The 13,174-nt window shown below is 41.9% G+C and overlaps 1 protein-coding gene across 1 annotated transcript in view; it reads right to left on the reverse strand.

Annotated features, from left to right (window-relative positions):
• myo15ab (myosin XVAb) overlaps positions 1–13,174 on the reverse strand; it is a gene marked incomplete at both ends in the record, with an annotated part of 44,243 nt that overhangs the window by 16,723 nt on the left and 14,346 nt on the right. The window contains 22 exons of the mRNA XM_080029909.1: positions 263–327; positions 415–485; positions 1,054–1,245; positions 1,474–1,546; positions 2,839–3,017; positions 3,187–3,293; positions 3,413–3,541; positions 3,974–4,069; positions 4,339–4,469; positions 4,722–4,803; positions 4,907–4,939; positions 5,056–5,140; positions 5,978–6,153; positions 6,324–6,441; positions 7,004–7,128; positions 7,255–7,300; positions 8,086–8,237; positions 8,691–8,768; positions 9,350–9,475; positions 10,234–10,365; positions 12,586–12,742; positions 13,082–13,140. Coding sequence (XP_079886035.1) covers positions 263–327; positions 415–485; positions 1,054–1,245; positions 1,474–1,546; positions 2,839–3,017; positions 3,187–3,293; positions 3,413–3,541; positions 3,974–4,069; positions 4,339–4,469; positions 4,722–4,803; positions 4,907–4,939; positions 5,056–5,140; positions 5,978–6,153; positions 6,324–6,441; positions 7,004–7,128; positions 7,255–7,300; positions 8,086–8,237; positions 8,691–8,768; positions 9,350–9,475; positions 10,234–10,365; positions 12,586–12,742; positions 13,082–13,140 — 2,412 coding nt within the window. The remainder of the gene's footprint in view (positions 1–262; positions 328–414; positions 486–1,053; positions 1,246–1,473; positions 1,547–2,838; positions 3,018–3,186; positions 3,294–3,412; positions 3,542–3,973; positions 4,070–4,338; positions 4,470–4,721; positions 4,804–4,906; positions 4,940–5,055; positions 5,141–5,977; positions 6,154–6,323; positions 6,442–7,003; positions 7,129–7,254; positions 7,301–8,085; positions 8,238–8,690; positions 8,769–9,349; positions 9,476–10,233; positions 10,366–12,585; positions 12,743–13,081; positions 13,141–13,174) is intronic.

The raw sequence follows: 13,174 nt of genomic DNA on the forward strand, positions 1-13,174 counted from the left end.
CAAACTGAGCTCAACGACAGACATCTGCTAAATATACAACGAAGAAACCGCAATTTGGTTTATATTGCAAGAGTCCAGAAAACCAAAAAAACAAACGTATTCCAGACTGAAAGATTAGACTGTAAAGAGGACTGAGATCTTTAAAAATCTGTTGTTCATGTGGAAAAATGTGTCCCAATACTGGCGTGCATTAATGACTTGGCATGGCTTGTACAGTAACCTGGTTGACGGAGGAATCCCGTCAGTGTGTTATGTAACTTACGTCAGACAGCACAGGGTCAAACAGGCTGTCGAGGTAACGGTCCATCCCTCGCTGAGGCTCAAAGTCTGCGAGAAGAGAGACAGGTCATGTCTACTGTGATCAATATCAATATCAATGTATGTGAGCGTTCATGGGTTTGTTGAAATCTGTACCTTGTCCTACGTCGGATATGGTTGAAGCTCTGATGTCGCTGTTCATGTCAAACCCACCACCCAGCAGGCTTCTAAAAGAAAATATATGAAAAAAGCAATTCAATAGCCTACTTCCAGCCTCTTCATCAGTACTTAAACCTCAAAACCTTAACCTAAAGGTGCAGTCACTGATGCTGGAGAACACTTCACTGAATATCTCCTCACGATCTGCTATCTGTCCGTACTGTGTGTGCACGCTGCAAAAAAAATTCTGGCGTTTATATAGAGCCTGGGCTCCGTAAACGGGTATGTGAACAAAGGGGCCCAGATCAACCCACTGTAGCTAGCAACAATGCTTTCGATATTGGCTTCTACTTTGGCTTTGATAGATATTTGGCTTCAACAGCTTTTTCAACATTCACCAGTTTACCTTCGCTTAAGTCCTAAAAACACATGCTACATATTTTTGTAGTAAGTACTACTTAAATAAAGTAGGCTACACATGTCTCATCATTGTACCCAAGTATAGTGAATGAGTCAATATTTAGTTTCCACCACTTAAACCTATAGATAGTTACAAACACATCTTTTCGATAGTCAGATGGATTCATGAAATTGTGTGTGTGTGTGTGTGTGTGTGTGTGTGTGTGTGTGTCTCACATGCTTGCATTGGTCCGCACTCTGCTGGGTTCCTGTGCAGAGATGATGAAGTAGCTGCTGTGTTTGGGGAAGTCAGCAGGGAGCTCCAGGTCTGACATCAGATCCAGGACATAGTCTGAGCCCTCCAGCTCCACCCACTGAGCCGGCTCCTTCAGCAGCACCGACCAGCCTCGGCGGCACTCCACCACCCCCCTATAGACACACGCACGCACGCACGCACACACACACACACACACACACACACACACACACACACACACACACACACACACACACACACACACACACACACACACACACACACACACACACACACACACACGTTCATCCATGGATTCTTGTTCTTCTCTGTAAGTTTTCTCTGTTCAACTTTTCGTTGGACCAAATCTATATATGTAGTGTTTTACAGGAAGATGATACCTGTGTTGTAAGATGTTTTTGGCCATTTCCTCTCCTGTTGTCCAGGAGTGGACAGGACACAGGAAGGACACACCTGAAGGAAAAAATTAAATGTATATCAGTATTGTCGTCAATACAAACTAAACTGGTGGCTGAGTGGTAACAGCAATCCCTATGTTGTGTGTGTGTATTAATAATCAACATCCTTCCTGTTGTGGTCTTGAGTAAAAGTGCGGCTGATTCCGAGACAAGACCTTCAAAAATGGGACTTGAGAAGACAGGACTCAAGTACTAAAATACTCGTAGATATGAAAATTGGCTCTGACAGACAGTAATTACTCAACACATACTATGACTGTAAAACATTTGTTTTATCCTATTGTAATGCATTAAGAGCCATTTCAATCAGTTAATGAAATAATTCTATGACTGTATCACGCACAATAGCTGCCAACCTCCCCCCTGACTCTCTATAAAGATTTACACAAACACTGGCACCAACATACACCGCCAGTGAACCCCGAGCGAGTATCAGGTGTTGGCTAATCCTCAGTAGACATGCCAAAAGGCTGGAGGGACAGATTAGCTGCATGAGAGGAGGAAATGAGAGAGAGACGGATAACTCGTTCGTGCTGAAGAGTGCACATATTGACTGGGCTCAGGTAAAATAGAAAAAAATGAAAAATAATAAATAACAGGGAGGTGAAGTTGGGTAACAGTCAAGGGGAGCAAAAAATAAATAGACGTCAAACAATACAAATTACTTTGAAATCGAAAAGTGTTTAGAAAGTAATCTTCATATTTAAGCATTGCAGTCTCTTATACGCTCTATATCATCATGGGAATTTATTCATGCAAAAAGAAAAGACAATACAATTCTCCAGACATTGTTGCAGGAAGTCAAAATGTCACATGAGCACATTCATTCTCTTAATGGTTTAACGATCATCAGAGCACTTGCAGTCTATTTTGTTATATTTAAAAAAAATGTAAACAAGAAAGTCTCTTGAGATATAACATCTCTTTTACAAGACAGAAATTGCTTAAACTGTGACTACATATTGTGGTCCAGTGGTCCAGTTCTCAAGGGCCCTTAACTGCAGAGATGTTCAGTAGTGAGATCACTTCTCTTTTTTATTTATGTCCACCCAAAAGTGTGCAATTATTTCTGAATGTAAAATCAGCTCAAATCTACTCTTCAACCACTTGGCTACGTGTGTGTGTGTGTGTGTGTGTGTGTGTGTGTGTGTGTGTGTGTGTGTGTGTGTGTGTGTGTGTGTGTGTGTGTGTGTGTGTGTGTGTGTGTGTGTGTGTGAGTGTGTGTGTGAGTGTGTGAGCGTGTGCGTGCGGGTGTGTGTGTGTGTAAATGCGTGTATGTGCTCTCACCGTCAAAGCAGTGTATGTGCAACACAGTGTGAGCTCTCTTGCGGTTAGCAGTCCACTCTAGCAGACAGGGTGGGTACGTCCGAACATACTCTGGCCCGTTATTCAACTGATGCAGAGCTTGAAGCAAACGGTGCTGACACACACAGTCGTAGCCCTCCGGCCCATAGTCAGAAACAAACCTAACGACACATACAAAGAGTGTGCACAACATCTACTGATATCATTTGCGCAAGCATGCAACAGGAAAACAGGCAATACATATAGCCTACTATAAAATATTTACATAGATGATGTCATTGTTTCAGGCAGAGTTATGTAAACATGTTTCGTTGTGAGACTGTCTCTTACTTCAGTAAATACTTGGACATCCTTTGAGACGGCAGGAAGGCAGACAGACAGGAGCAGAGGAGCAGCCAACCACGCTCCGAATTCAAAATGTTTGGATTCCTCCACACCTTACGGAGGAGAGGAAACAATTATAGTAAGGAGACAACGTTCAAAGATGGTGAAAAGATTCTGACTTATTTAGGGCTTTCATTTTGATCCCACAGGGCCAGAAAAAAAAAGAGCTTACCTGATTGGCTACCTGAGCCAGGATCTCATCTCTGAGGCTGGGATTGGCAAGTCCTCTCTGGATGATGTAGTTCCCAAAGAGATTCTCCTGAGCCCCGTTCAAGTTAGGATCACCCATAAATCTCAGTATCTGTCCAAAATAAAGGCATTTACACCATATACTGAAACATTACAGGTCAAGTTATACCAAGAAAGAATGTACAACTTTCAAAAAGGCTCTAAATCTGAGCTTTTCACATTATGCTTCGGCTTGCTTGCAATATGTTGAGATATCTTAATCTGAAAATAGTCTGAATGATTCATTTAGTATCTATACAATGTATAACAGAACAAGAATACGCCTACAACTTGTTCATTTCATATAAAGGCCCTCTAAAAGTCCACTAAAAGTGTTTCTAGGAGGTTTTAAAACCACAAAATGTGGTGGTTAAATCAAGTTCACAATGTTAAATAAAAATCTCTTTAAACTACAGGATATGCTAATTTGTTGGGTTTCTTTTTCTGATATAACGCTAGTCCTAAATATTAGACTTTCAGAGCAGCATTTAAATGCAACATGTACCAGAATAAAAACGTTCAGGGATCCTTGTTTTAGCGCTTCATCCATTCGCATCAGAGAACTCTCCAGCGGGGCTGTCAGCATCCCAAATAATGGCTCCTACAAAACACACACACACACACACACACACACTCACACACACACACACACACACACACACACACACACACACACACACACACACACACACACACACACACACACACACACACACACACACACACACACACAGTTACAAAACTATCCATGGTTCATTGGAGTTAACCAAGGTTGATTTATGTTTTAGTCCTGTTCACACAGTTTCTTGTGTAGATGCTGTATTTTTTTTGTGTATGTGTGTGTGTATTTTTGTATTGGTTTGTGTTTACCCTAAATATGGCCCGAATGTAGTGTGACATGAGGTAGTTGTTGACATCCAAGGGGAGGGTCAACTGGGGATCAACCTGAACCTTTGGAGCCTGGACCACCGCCAAGCAGTCAGAATGGAGCTCCTCACCATCTGAGCACACACACACACACACACACACACACACACACACACACACACACACACACACACACACACACACACACACACCATGTGTCATTAGAGAATTACGACAGTAAATATTGCTGAACAAACTTGCACAAGACGTGGATCACGTCTGTTGAGGGAGGTATATTTAATTCCGACTGACTGCAGATCAGAGTATTGTTTGTTTGCGTGTGTGTGTGTGTGTGTGTGTGTGTGCGTGTGTGCGCGCGCACTCACCCGAGGCCGCCTGTAGCAAGACTGCGAGCTCAGCAGGGATAGGCAGCATCGTCACATCCACCACTTCTCTATTGACGCGATCCTGCACACACATTGCAAACACACATAAACACACACACACTAAGATTTCACACTAATGCTACATCTTCATCACTTAGTGTCAGTTCACTTCATCCCTCACTCACCTCCTCTGCCTTCCTCGCCGGCTCCACCACTGTCTGACAGAAAGACAACAGTATCACACGTCACACATTTGGTACATTTCATTGAATTTTTTTCTTACATTTTTATCAAGCACAATTCCTGCACACAGACACAAAGAAAGCTTGTATACCCTCATGTAGCGCTGGCAGTTGACGATAAGCAGCACGGTGGAGCGGAACCTGATTCGGTACTTCCTTCTCAGAGCGACATTTTTTCTGTTAGAAGAAAAAGTAGTTTGCATATAAGTAAGCATTCGGTAACATAGAAGCAAAATAAGAAAATCCTGATGAACGATGCAGGCCAGTTCAGAGTTTTCCAGTCATTTAACTGTAATGTCAATCACTTTAACCAGAAGAGACAGCACCAGTGGTGTAGGGAGATTTGTATTAATCACTTTCACAGAGTAGGTTATAGCTTCAGTGCATGATGTGTGACTCAAATTAATCAAAGTGTCACCAGCAATCTGAAAATGTTTGACCCTGTGCTTATTACCGATTTAGTGTCCTCATTAAGCCAGTAAGCGCTTTTTTCTTTTTTTTTCATTCCAATGAAATGCAAATTTGCAGCTTGTGTCAGACTGGCACTGAGTGAGATAATCTATTCCCTTTGATGGATGAGCACGGCCTGAATCCCCTGGCCTCGTCTCCTCACATCAAGGACAAAGATGCAGGTTATCCGTCACAAGCTTTGACCTGTTTGTCTCTGTGAAACCAAACACTGGAGCCTGAATTGCCACGCGCAGGGCTGAAACTCCAGACTCAAGCAAGACTCAAGTGTGCCCATCAATAAAGAAAGCCAAGACAGGAAAACAGATGACTATTTATTTCCTCTTTTTAACTTTTTCTATTTTCTATATTTCCATTTTTTTTAAGTGTGCAATGATTATTGAATAAAAGAACCCGATGGGAACCTGAGCTGTTGACCACCATGCACCTGTGTGTTTTTAAGAGACATAACTTTATCTTATTTGCCTTTATTCAAAGTAGTCAGAAGCCGTTACATTGAAGAGACAAAAAATGTATTCCAAGCTCTATACTTGAATTGAACTTCACCTGGTCAGGTAACCTTTGGAGTGAACTTGAAACATGATCATACGCCGACGAAACTTGAGAAAGTTTTGTCGGACGAAAAACATGCGCGTGTATCTCTGCAGCGTCAGGGCGGCGATGTTCAGCACACGGTCGCGCTTCCCTTCCAACAGCTGATACAGCTCCTCTTTCAGAAAAATCTAACACACACACACACACACACACACACACACACACACACACACACACACACACACACACACACACGCACACACGCATGTCAATCTAAATGAAACGGTATTGATCTCTTATGTAAGAGGCAATGGAATGTATTTTGGTCACGTGTGGGTGTGTTACCGAGAGAGCTCACCTTACTGACTCCGACCTGATACGAGCCGTTCTTGACCGGACCGAGCTTGTAGAGCATCAGGACACAGTTTTCTTCATCTGCAGGTGGAAGACTCTTAAGGCAGAGCAGGGCTTTATACCTGTGTGCACATATGGAACATGTCCACAAACAAACACACACTTAAAATGAGGATGGTGAACAAGGATCAGGATATCAAAAGCGGCAACACGTGTCTTAATGTCATTATTCATCGTTATTATTGGCTGAGAAAAATTCTGAGATTCGAATCAGAAATCAGAATTCAGAGATTAGGTTAATCCCGATATTAACTCCATGGCTACAGCCTTGCTTGAGTTTTGGCAGTTAAGTATTTGTTTGTATTTAGTGATTTTAGCGTCAATAAATTTGACTTTCAATGACTCTGAGACTGTTTTTCTTCGTTATAGTAATACTGTAAGTCAGACAACTTATGCAGCCAGAGGTCAGAGGTGCTGTTTTCAGCTGCACTTTTACTGCAGGAGCTATCAATCGCCAGATGGCATTCTTCTCAGTAGGAAGACATTTCTAATAAATCTCTCTGCAAAAAAAAGACAGCTTGTAGAGCACAACTTATTCTCTTAAGGAAAGAAACCTGATCAAATAGAGCGTACATTGCACCTCAAATAGGCTTAAAGTGATGATACCTGTAATAAGGGACCAACCGTTTTAGGAAGCTGAGAAAGTGCATTCTGTATGGATAACCCTCCTTCCTGATATGGATGGTCTCCATGATACCAGAGTAATGTAGCTGAGTGTTGACTAGCTCCATGTCAAACACTCCTGGCTCCTACACATACACACAAACATACACACACACAAACACAAACACACGTGAGCTTTATATTACATAGCAATTAAACAAGCAGAAAAACACAGCAAACACGCACACACATGATCCAACTTGAGAATATACCTTATGTTGGTTTGGCTTGATGCATCGCACAAAATAAGGGTTACACCTGTCACAGACGGATGAGAATGAATTGATGGATAAATGAAAGTATGATATGGTGAAGGCTTAGTGCGTCAGTCCTGTGCAAGAAAGTCACCTTATCCAACTGAAAGGCACTAAGGAAAACAAGCATTCTAAATAAAAATCACAAGAGCGTGACATGGGTTAATAGTTGCACCTACACATAAACTGTTTTAGCCTCAGTTTCTGTTTAGAGGAGACATAATTAAGCTCATATTTAAGCAAATAAAATGAATCTTCCCAAGATTAGTGACTTTGGAAAACTCTGACATTGGAGTCTGATAAGATTGTCAGAACTGTTTTTGTAATCACTGAAGTATGATGGTACACCAAGGTAAAACAAATTGCCCAGAACTCATTGTCTATTTAATCACAACACAATCACAGTCACACACTTAACAGCGTGACTCATCATTGTTTTGCATCACCACAGACAGGTGCAATGTAAATAAAGGTAGTTCATATGTCTGCCTTCTCATGAGCAGAGCATGCAGGTAATGTGGGAATGTCTAGGGCACTACATTGCTTTTTTGGACAATCTTTAGCTTTGATTATGGCACCGATATTCTTTTCACCGATGGTGGTGACTTTTCCAGGTGGTGACTTTTTTATGGCCGGGCAGTGTACATTTTTTTCATGGAACACTCAAATGAGTTGTGGGAAGACAATTTTAATATTATTCAGGGGTTTAAGGCTTTGGCCCTTCTAGGCGTGTTAGAGGATTCCACATTGTCCTACATGTTAAATGAGTGTTGTGTGTTTATCTCAAACCTTTCCATCTTCTCCACTAGCTCCTGCAGGCTGCTCTGGAACTTTGCGCTGACCGTGTTGGCCTGGTAACGGCGAGCCGTGCTGCTGCGCCGCATGTTAGAGCGCTGCTGGGACACGGACTCTGAGTGCTTTAGGAAGAGGCTGGACACCATCTGTACGCACGCACACACACACACACACACACACACACACACACACACACACACACACACACACACACACACACACACACACACACACACACACACACACACACACACACACAGAAACACACACAGAGGGAAAAGAGGTAAGCCAAATCGTGAACAGTCATTTCTGAGTATCTTGTCATATAACAGATGGATAATATTTTTGTATTGAACATGTGATGAATTTCAAACAACAGTATGAGTAACGTGTTTAGCACTAACATTAAAACGCACTGCCAACTAAAAATGTATTCCCACAATGTGTACACAATGTGCCACACAAATACAAAAACAAGATGTTGACTAACAATCATGACATTTAACTGTAACTGAAGACCACTTGGGGAATAAAGAAATACAATTCGTAAACAATAACAAAGGGTAAGTTAGATTTTTTTTTGTAAATGTTGGTCTCACTCTGTTCTTGCTCTGGATGAAGAGGTCTAAAACATCCTGCCGGACCATGTCGAAGTTCTTATCCAAGAATTTGTGAACCTGAAAGTTGTAAAAAAAGTGTTTGAGCAAAACAGGATCTTGTGATAAAAGATTCCACACAGGAGCAAGGGGAGTAGAACATGGTAGAGAATGTATAATAGGTCGAAAAAGCAATTTGACTTATTTGAAAATGTGAGTTTTTTTTTAAAGATTTTTTTTCTGTCATGTTTTTTTAAACTTTTATTAGACAGACTTGGAGCAATAGAGTTGAAATGGGGCAAAGAGGGGAAGACATGAAGAGAAGCGACCCAGGCCGGACTCGAAACCGGGTCTGCTGCAAGGCCTGAGCCTCTAGGGGGACGCTCTAACCACTACACCACGAGCACCCCTGTAAAATGTGAGGTGTTGTGGTCAACACGATCATTTATTTCATGGCTTGATAATACAAGAAGTAGTGATACAAAGAAGACTGTCTAACTGCAAAACGACATTATCTTAATAACATCCCAGACCATAGATGGACAGAGAAAGGGAACATTTTGTTCAGGAAAAAATTAAGGTCATCGACACAAGATAGAAGAAAAAGAAATGGACAGTCCACTTGTTTTGACGACAGAAAAAAAGAAAGTAATGTAGCCTACCTGGTACGTGACCTTCCCTGCAAAGTGTTTCAAGGTGAACTCTGGCAGCGGCATCTTTGGCCTGGCATACAGCAGGTTGTTTCCATGGTGATAGTGGCACTTCTGAAGGAAGGTGTGGTCTGTTGCCTAGGGATGATCAGAGGCGGTTAATGGGAACTAAATCTCTACAGCCTTAACACATGTTGCCTGCCTGTGTGTGTGTCTCTGTGTGTGTGTGTGTGTGTGTGTGTGTGTGTGTGTGTGTGTGTGTGTGGGTGTGTGTGTTCAGATTATTGCCTCAGTCCGTTAACACCATGTTCATATTTCCCTCTGAGCATTGGAGACACTTCATATTACGTTTATCTCATTATGATCCCACTCAGCTTCTTACATTCCTAGCCGCCTCGGGAATAAAGATAACAGCAGGTCACCAATTAAGTGAGCATAGTTTGGTATTGATGGGAACTGCCTATATAGCCTATTCTGGGATGTAGGCCTATGAGAAATCCAATAAGTGAGCTCTAAGTCTATTGTTTTTCAAAACTGAGGTATGAAATATTTCAATCATAAGACATTATAAGCTGTTCCCTTTTTCCGCTGAACACACCTAAAAAATTTGAGATTTAAAAGGTGTCTTGTAATGTAATCCAACTTCATTTCAGCTTAACACGCTCGCCACAGGAATCCGTCTCAGTCAATTGGATCTTTGTGCCCTCAGAGAACAGGTTTCCGATGGAGGAGGAATGAATTATTAACGCTCATTGCTTTAATTAAGTATTGCTTGTATTAATCAATCTTACTCTCACTTCACACTTCCATCAATATCAGTCGTGTTTATAAATACATTAAAACGATCTCCCATGGCTCTGGAAATGGAGAATTTAATTTAACAGGTGTGAATGTACCTGAGGGAAACCACACTGGTCGTCCAGCACACGCAGTATCCCATGAGGCTTAGCAGCGATGAGATCCAGACAGGCCTGGTTGTGGCTGAAGGGCTGCTGCTGCCACTGGATCTGCTCCCGCATGTACTCCTCCTAAACACAAAGCGCAAAAGTTTCAAATCAGGTCGAAGTGTATAAAGACTCTTCATACTCTGCTGAAATAGGCCTACTGCTGTGAGATGTAGGGCCTAATAACCTCGGGGGTGATTAAGAAAGTTTTCTAAAATGCACAAGGTTACAAACAAGGCTGTATCCTTTTTGATCTTCATAAGCCTATACACTTTATAATGCTAATAAGTATTTTCTTGGCTTTTAACTTTGTTTAAAAAAAGACCTAATGATGAACAGTGGACCTAGCCTATAGGCCTAAGCATTGGGGCTATGTTGTTTTGCAGGTCAAAAGTCACATAGCCTATGGTTAAAACCATGGTAAATTAGGTAAACATATTTTTTTAAAGTTTTAAACTCTTTTTTCGAAAGCATTGCATTTAGTATGGTAAGCATAGGCTATTTATAGGTCTACAGTAGGGTGTACTGCAGTATAAGACAATTGTTGTGGTGTGTGTGTAGCCTAGGCTGTAATAATCAGATGTCTGTCCTTCCATTAGCCTATCTCTCCGACTAGCCCGACCAACTTCATACTCGGTATGTGTGTTGCTGAGAACTCAAAGGAGCGATGTGCCGTGTGTGTTTTTTTTTTGGAATCAGCGGTTCTGTAGCCTACAGGTCAACCTAGCTGGACTTCTGTGCGCGTCTATTTGTGCTGTTACGGTACAGGTGCGCTTAGGTAAAATCCAGAATAAACGCGCCACGCGCATCAGAATCCAAGTTGTTGCTTTACCTGCAGTTAGCCATTCTCCAATAACGTGCCAATGCTTTGAACTGGTAAGTCAAATCAACTTCTGGCATGTAACACACTACAGAAATATCCGCCAGCCGTGATACTAGTTTTCGCCATGGTAAACTCCATTTACCTAAAAACATTAGCTATCAAAAAGTTTGCTAGCCGCAATGTCAGTGCCATGTAAAATCAAATTTGATTATGCTAAAGGTGTTGGTTACTTTACAAGCTGAATGTGTGGGAATAATGTCACTGATAAGCAGGCAACTCCTGCCATGTGTCTGATTCACTATGTCATGGCTTGTGTTTAAATGGTTGCATTACAGTATTACTGTTTAGAAGGGATAAACTTAGCCTAATAAACAGAGCTGCTGAGTAGCCCAGCAGTAGCCTAGTATTGATACAATTCTAATGATAATGACCCACATTTCTCTGTCAAATTATTAAAATGTCCTGATGGAGGAAAATAGTAGCCAGTGGAGAACCAGACCCTCCTAGGGGGATCCGGGGGTATGCCCCCCCTCCACCCCCGGGAGATTGTTTTTCACCTTTTTAAAGTGAAATGCATGAATCTGGTGCACTTTGAGAGGAAAATTAAGAGGCTAAATATGAGGAATTTTGTATGAACAAATAATTTGGAGACACTGGGTCTGATGAATTAGAAGCTATTGAAGAAAGACACATGGATTTTCCATAAAAATATAAAAATGTATGCAGGGTCCTCTGGGTTGGGCTTGGTGCTCTTTTTCTTTAACAAGACCTATTTCTCTGTAATATAATTAATTCATTTAAATGCAGTGAGAGGAACGAAGCATAAGAACTCTTGCCCAGCTATGCCGTGATCTTAATATAAAAAAAAAAAATAAAAAAAATTACTAATTCATCCACGCCCCCCCTGCCATAACCCCACGCCCCCCACAGTTTGAAAACCACTGCTATAAAGCATTGCTGCACAACCAGCACCCATTCATTCATCCCATCAACTCACAGTTGGCGGCTTATTGCTAAGGACTCAAGGGAGTGCAGTGCTGAGTGTGTGTGAAGTCGATCGGATGAGTGGTGATCAAAAAACACAGCAAGAAGCATTTTCAAGAGCCAAGCTCGCTCTGATCGGGCACATCCCGAATGGCCACTTTCTGCACTAGTGGCATATAAATATTCTTTCCACTGGGGAAATCTATGTGTGAGGAAATCAAATGTCTCTAATCCACAGCAAATCCCCATCTCGGCTCTTGTCTACAGATACAAGGAAAATACAAATATGTAGAATATCAACAATATATCAATATCAACGTGTGGCTTCCCTGACCTGCTCCTCCTGGAAGATGACCTTGTTAAAGAAGAATTGCAAAGTCTCATTGGCGTAGTTGATGCACAGCTGCTCAAAACTATTCACCTGTAGCTCCTGGAGGATAAAGAGAGGAGACATTGGGGGAGTGGAGGAGTTAGTATAACAATGGTTGAGCTAGGACGCTGTAACAGTCAAGATCATTCTTCGGCTTGACCTCAAATCCATAAATGTCCAATATGGAGATGGAGAGGGCTTCGTTGCGAGGGTAGACCCGACCGTTGACGCGCTCTGTCAGCCAGCTAAACAGCAGCGAGTACAGGATCTTGGCAACAGCATCTCTATGAGAAACACACACAGTACGGTTTCTATGGAAACAGCAAAGCCGGTTCCTATGGAAACAGAGGACATCTGAAAAATCTCTCCACACACACACACAGCCCTGACATCTTTTGTCCTCACATGTCTCTACCAAAGATTGGAAGAGAATATCAAAGACTCCTCGCTCCCTCTCCAGTAGTCTCCTGGTGCGATTTTAGAGAGAGGGTAAAATCATTTCAAAAACGCCTCAAACAAGACTGTCAGATGAGCTTTTTTATTTCAGGTGATGCCGAGAAGAGGCAGGCGTGTAGGATTCAATTTAACCGATGCTATATTCAGACTTTCATATACTCACTCACCTGGCATCCACCGCACTTTCCACGGTGAGCGGAGTGAAGATCTTCTCCCTTACTGTGTCCTGAGGGATCAAACACATCTGTTCTGATCTGACA

The sequence above is a fragment of the Ammodytes marinus genome (assembly GCF_949987685.1).
Source record: "Ammodytes marinus genome assembly, chromosome: 6".
Taxonomy (NCBI): domain Eukaryota; kingdom Metazoa; phylum Chordata; class Actinopteri; order Uranoscopiformes; family Ammodytidae; genus Ammodytes; species Ammodytes marinus.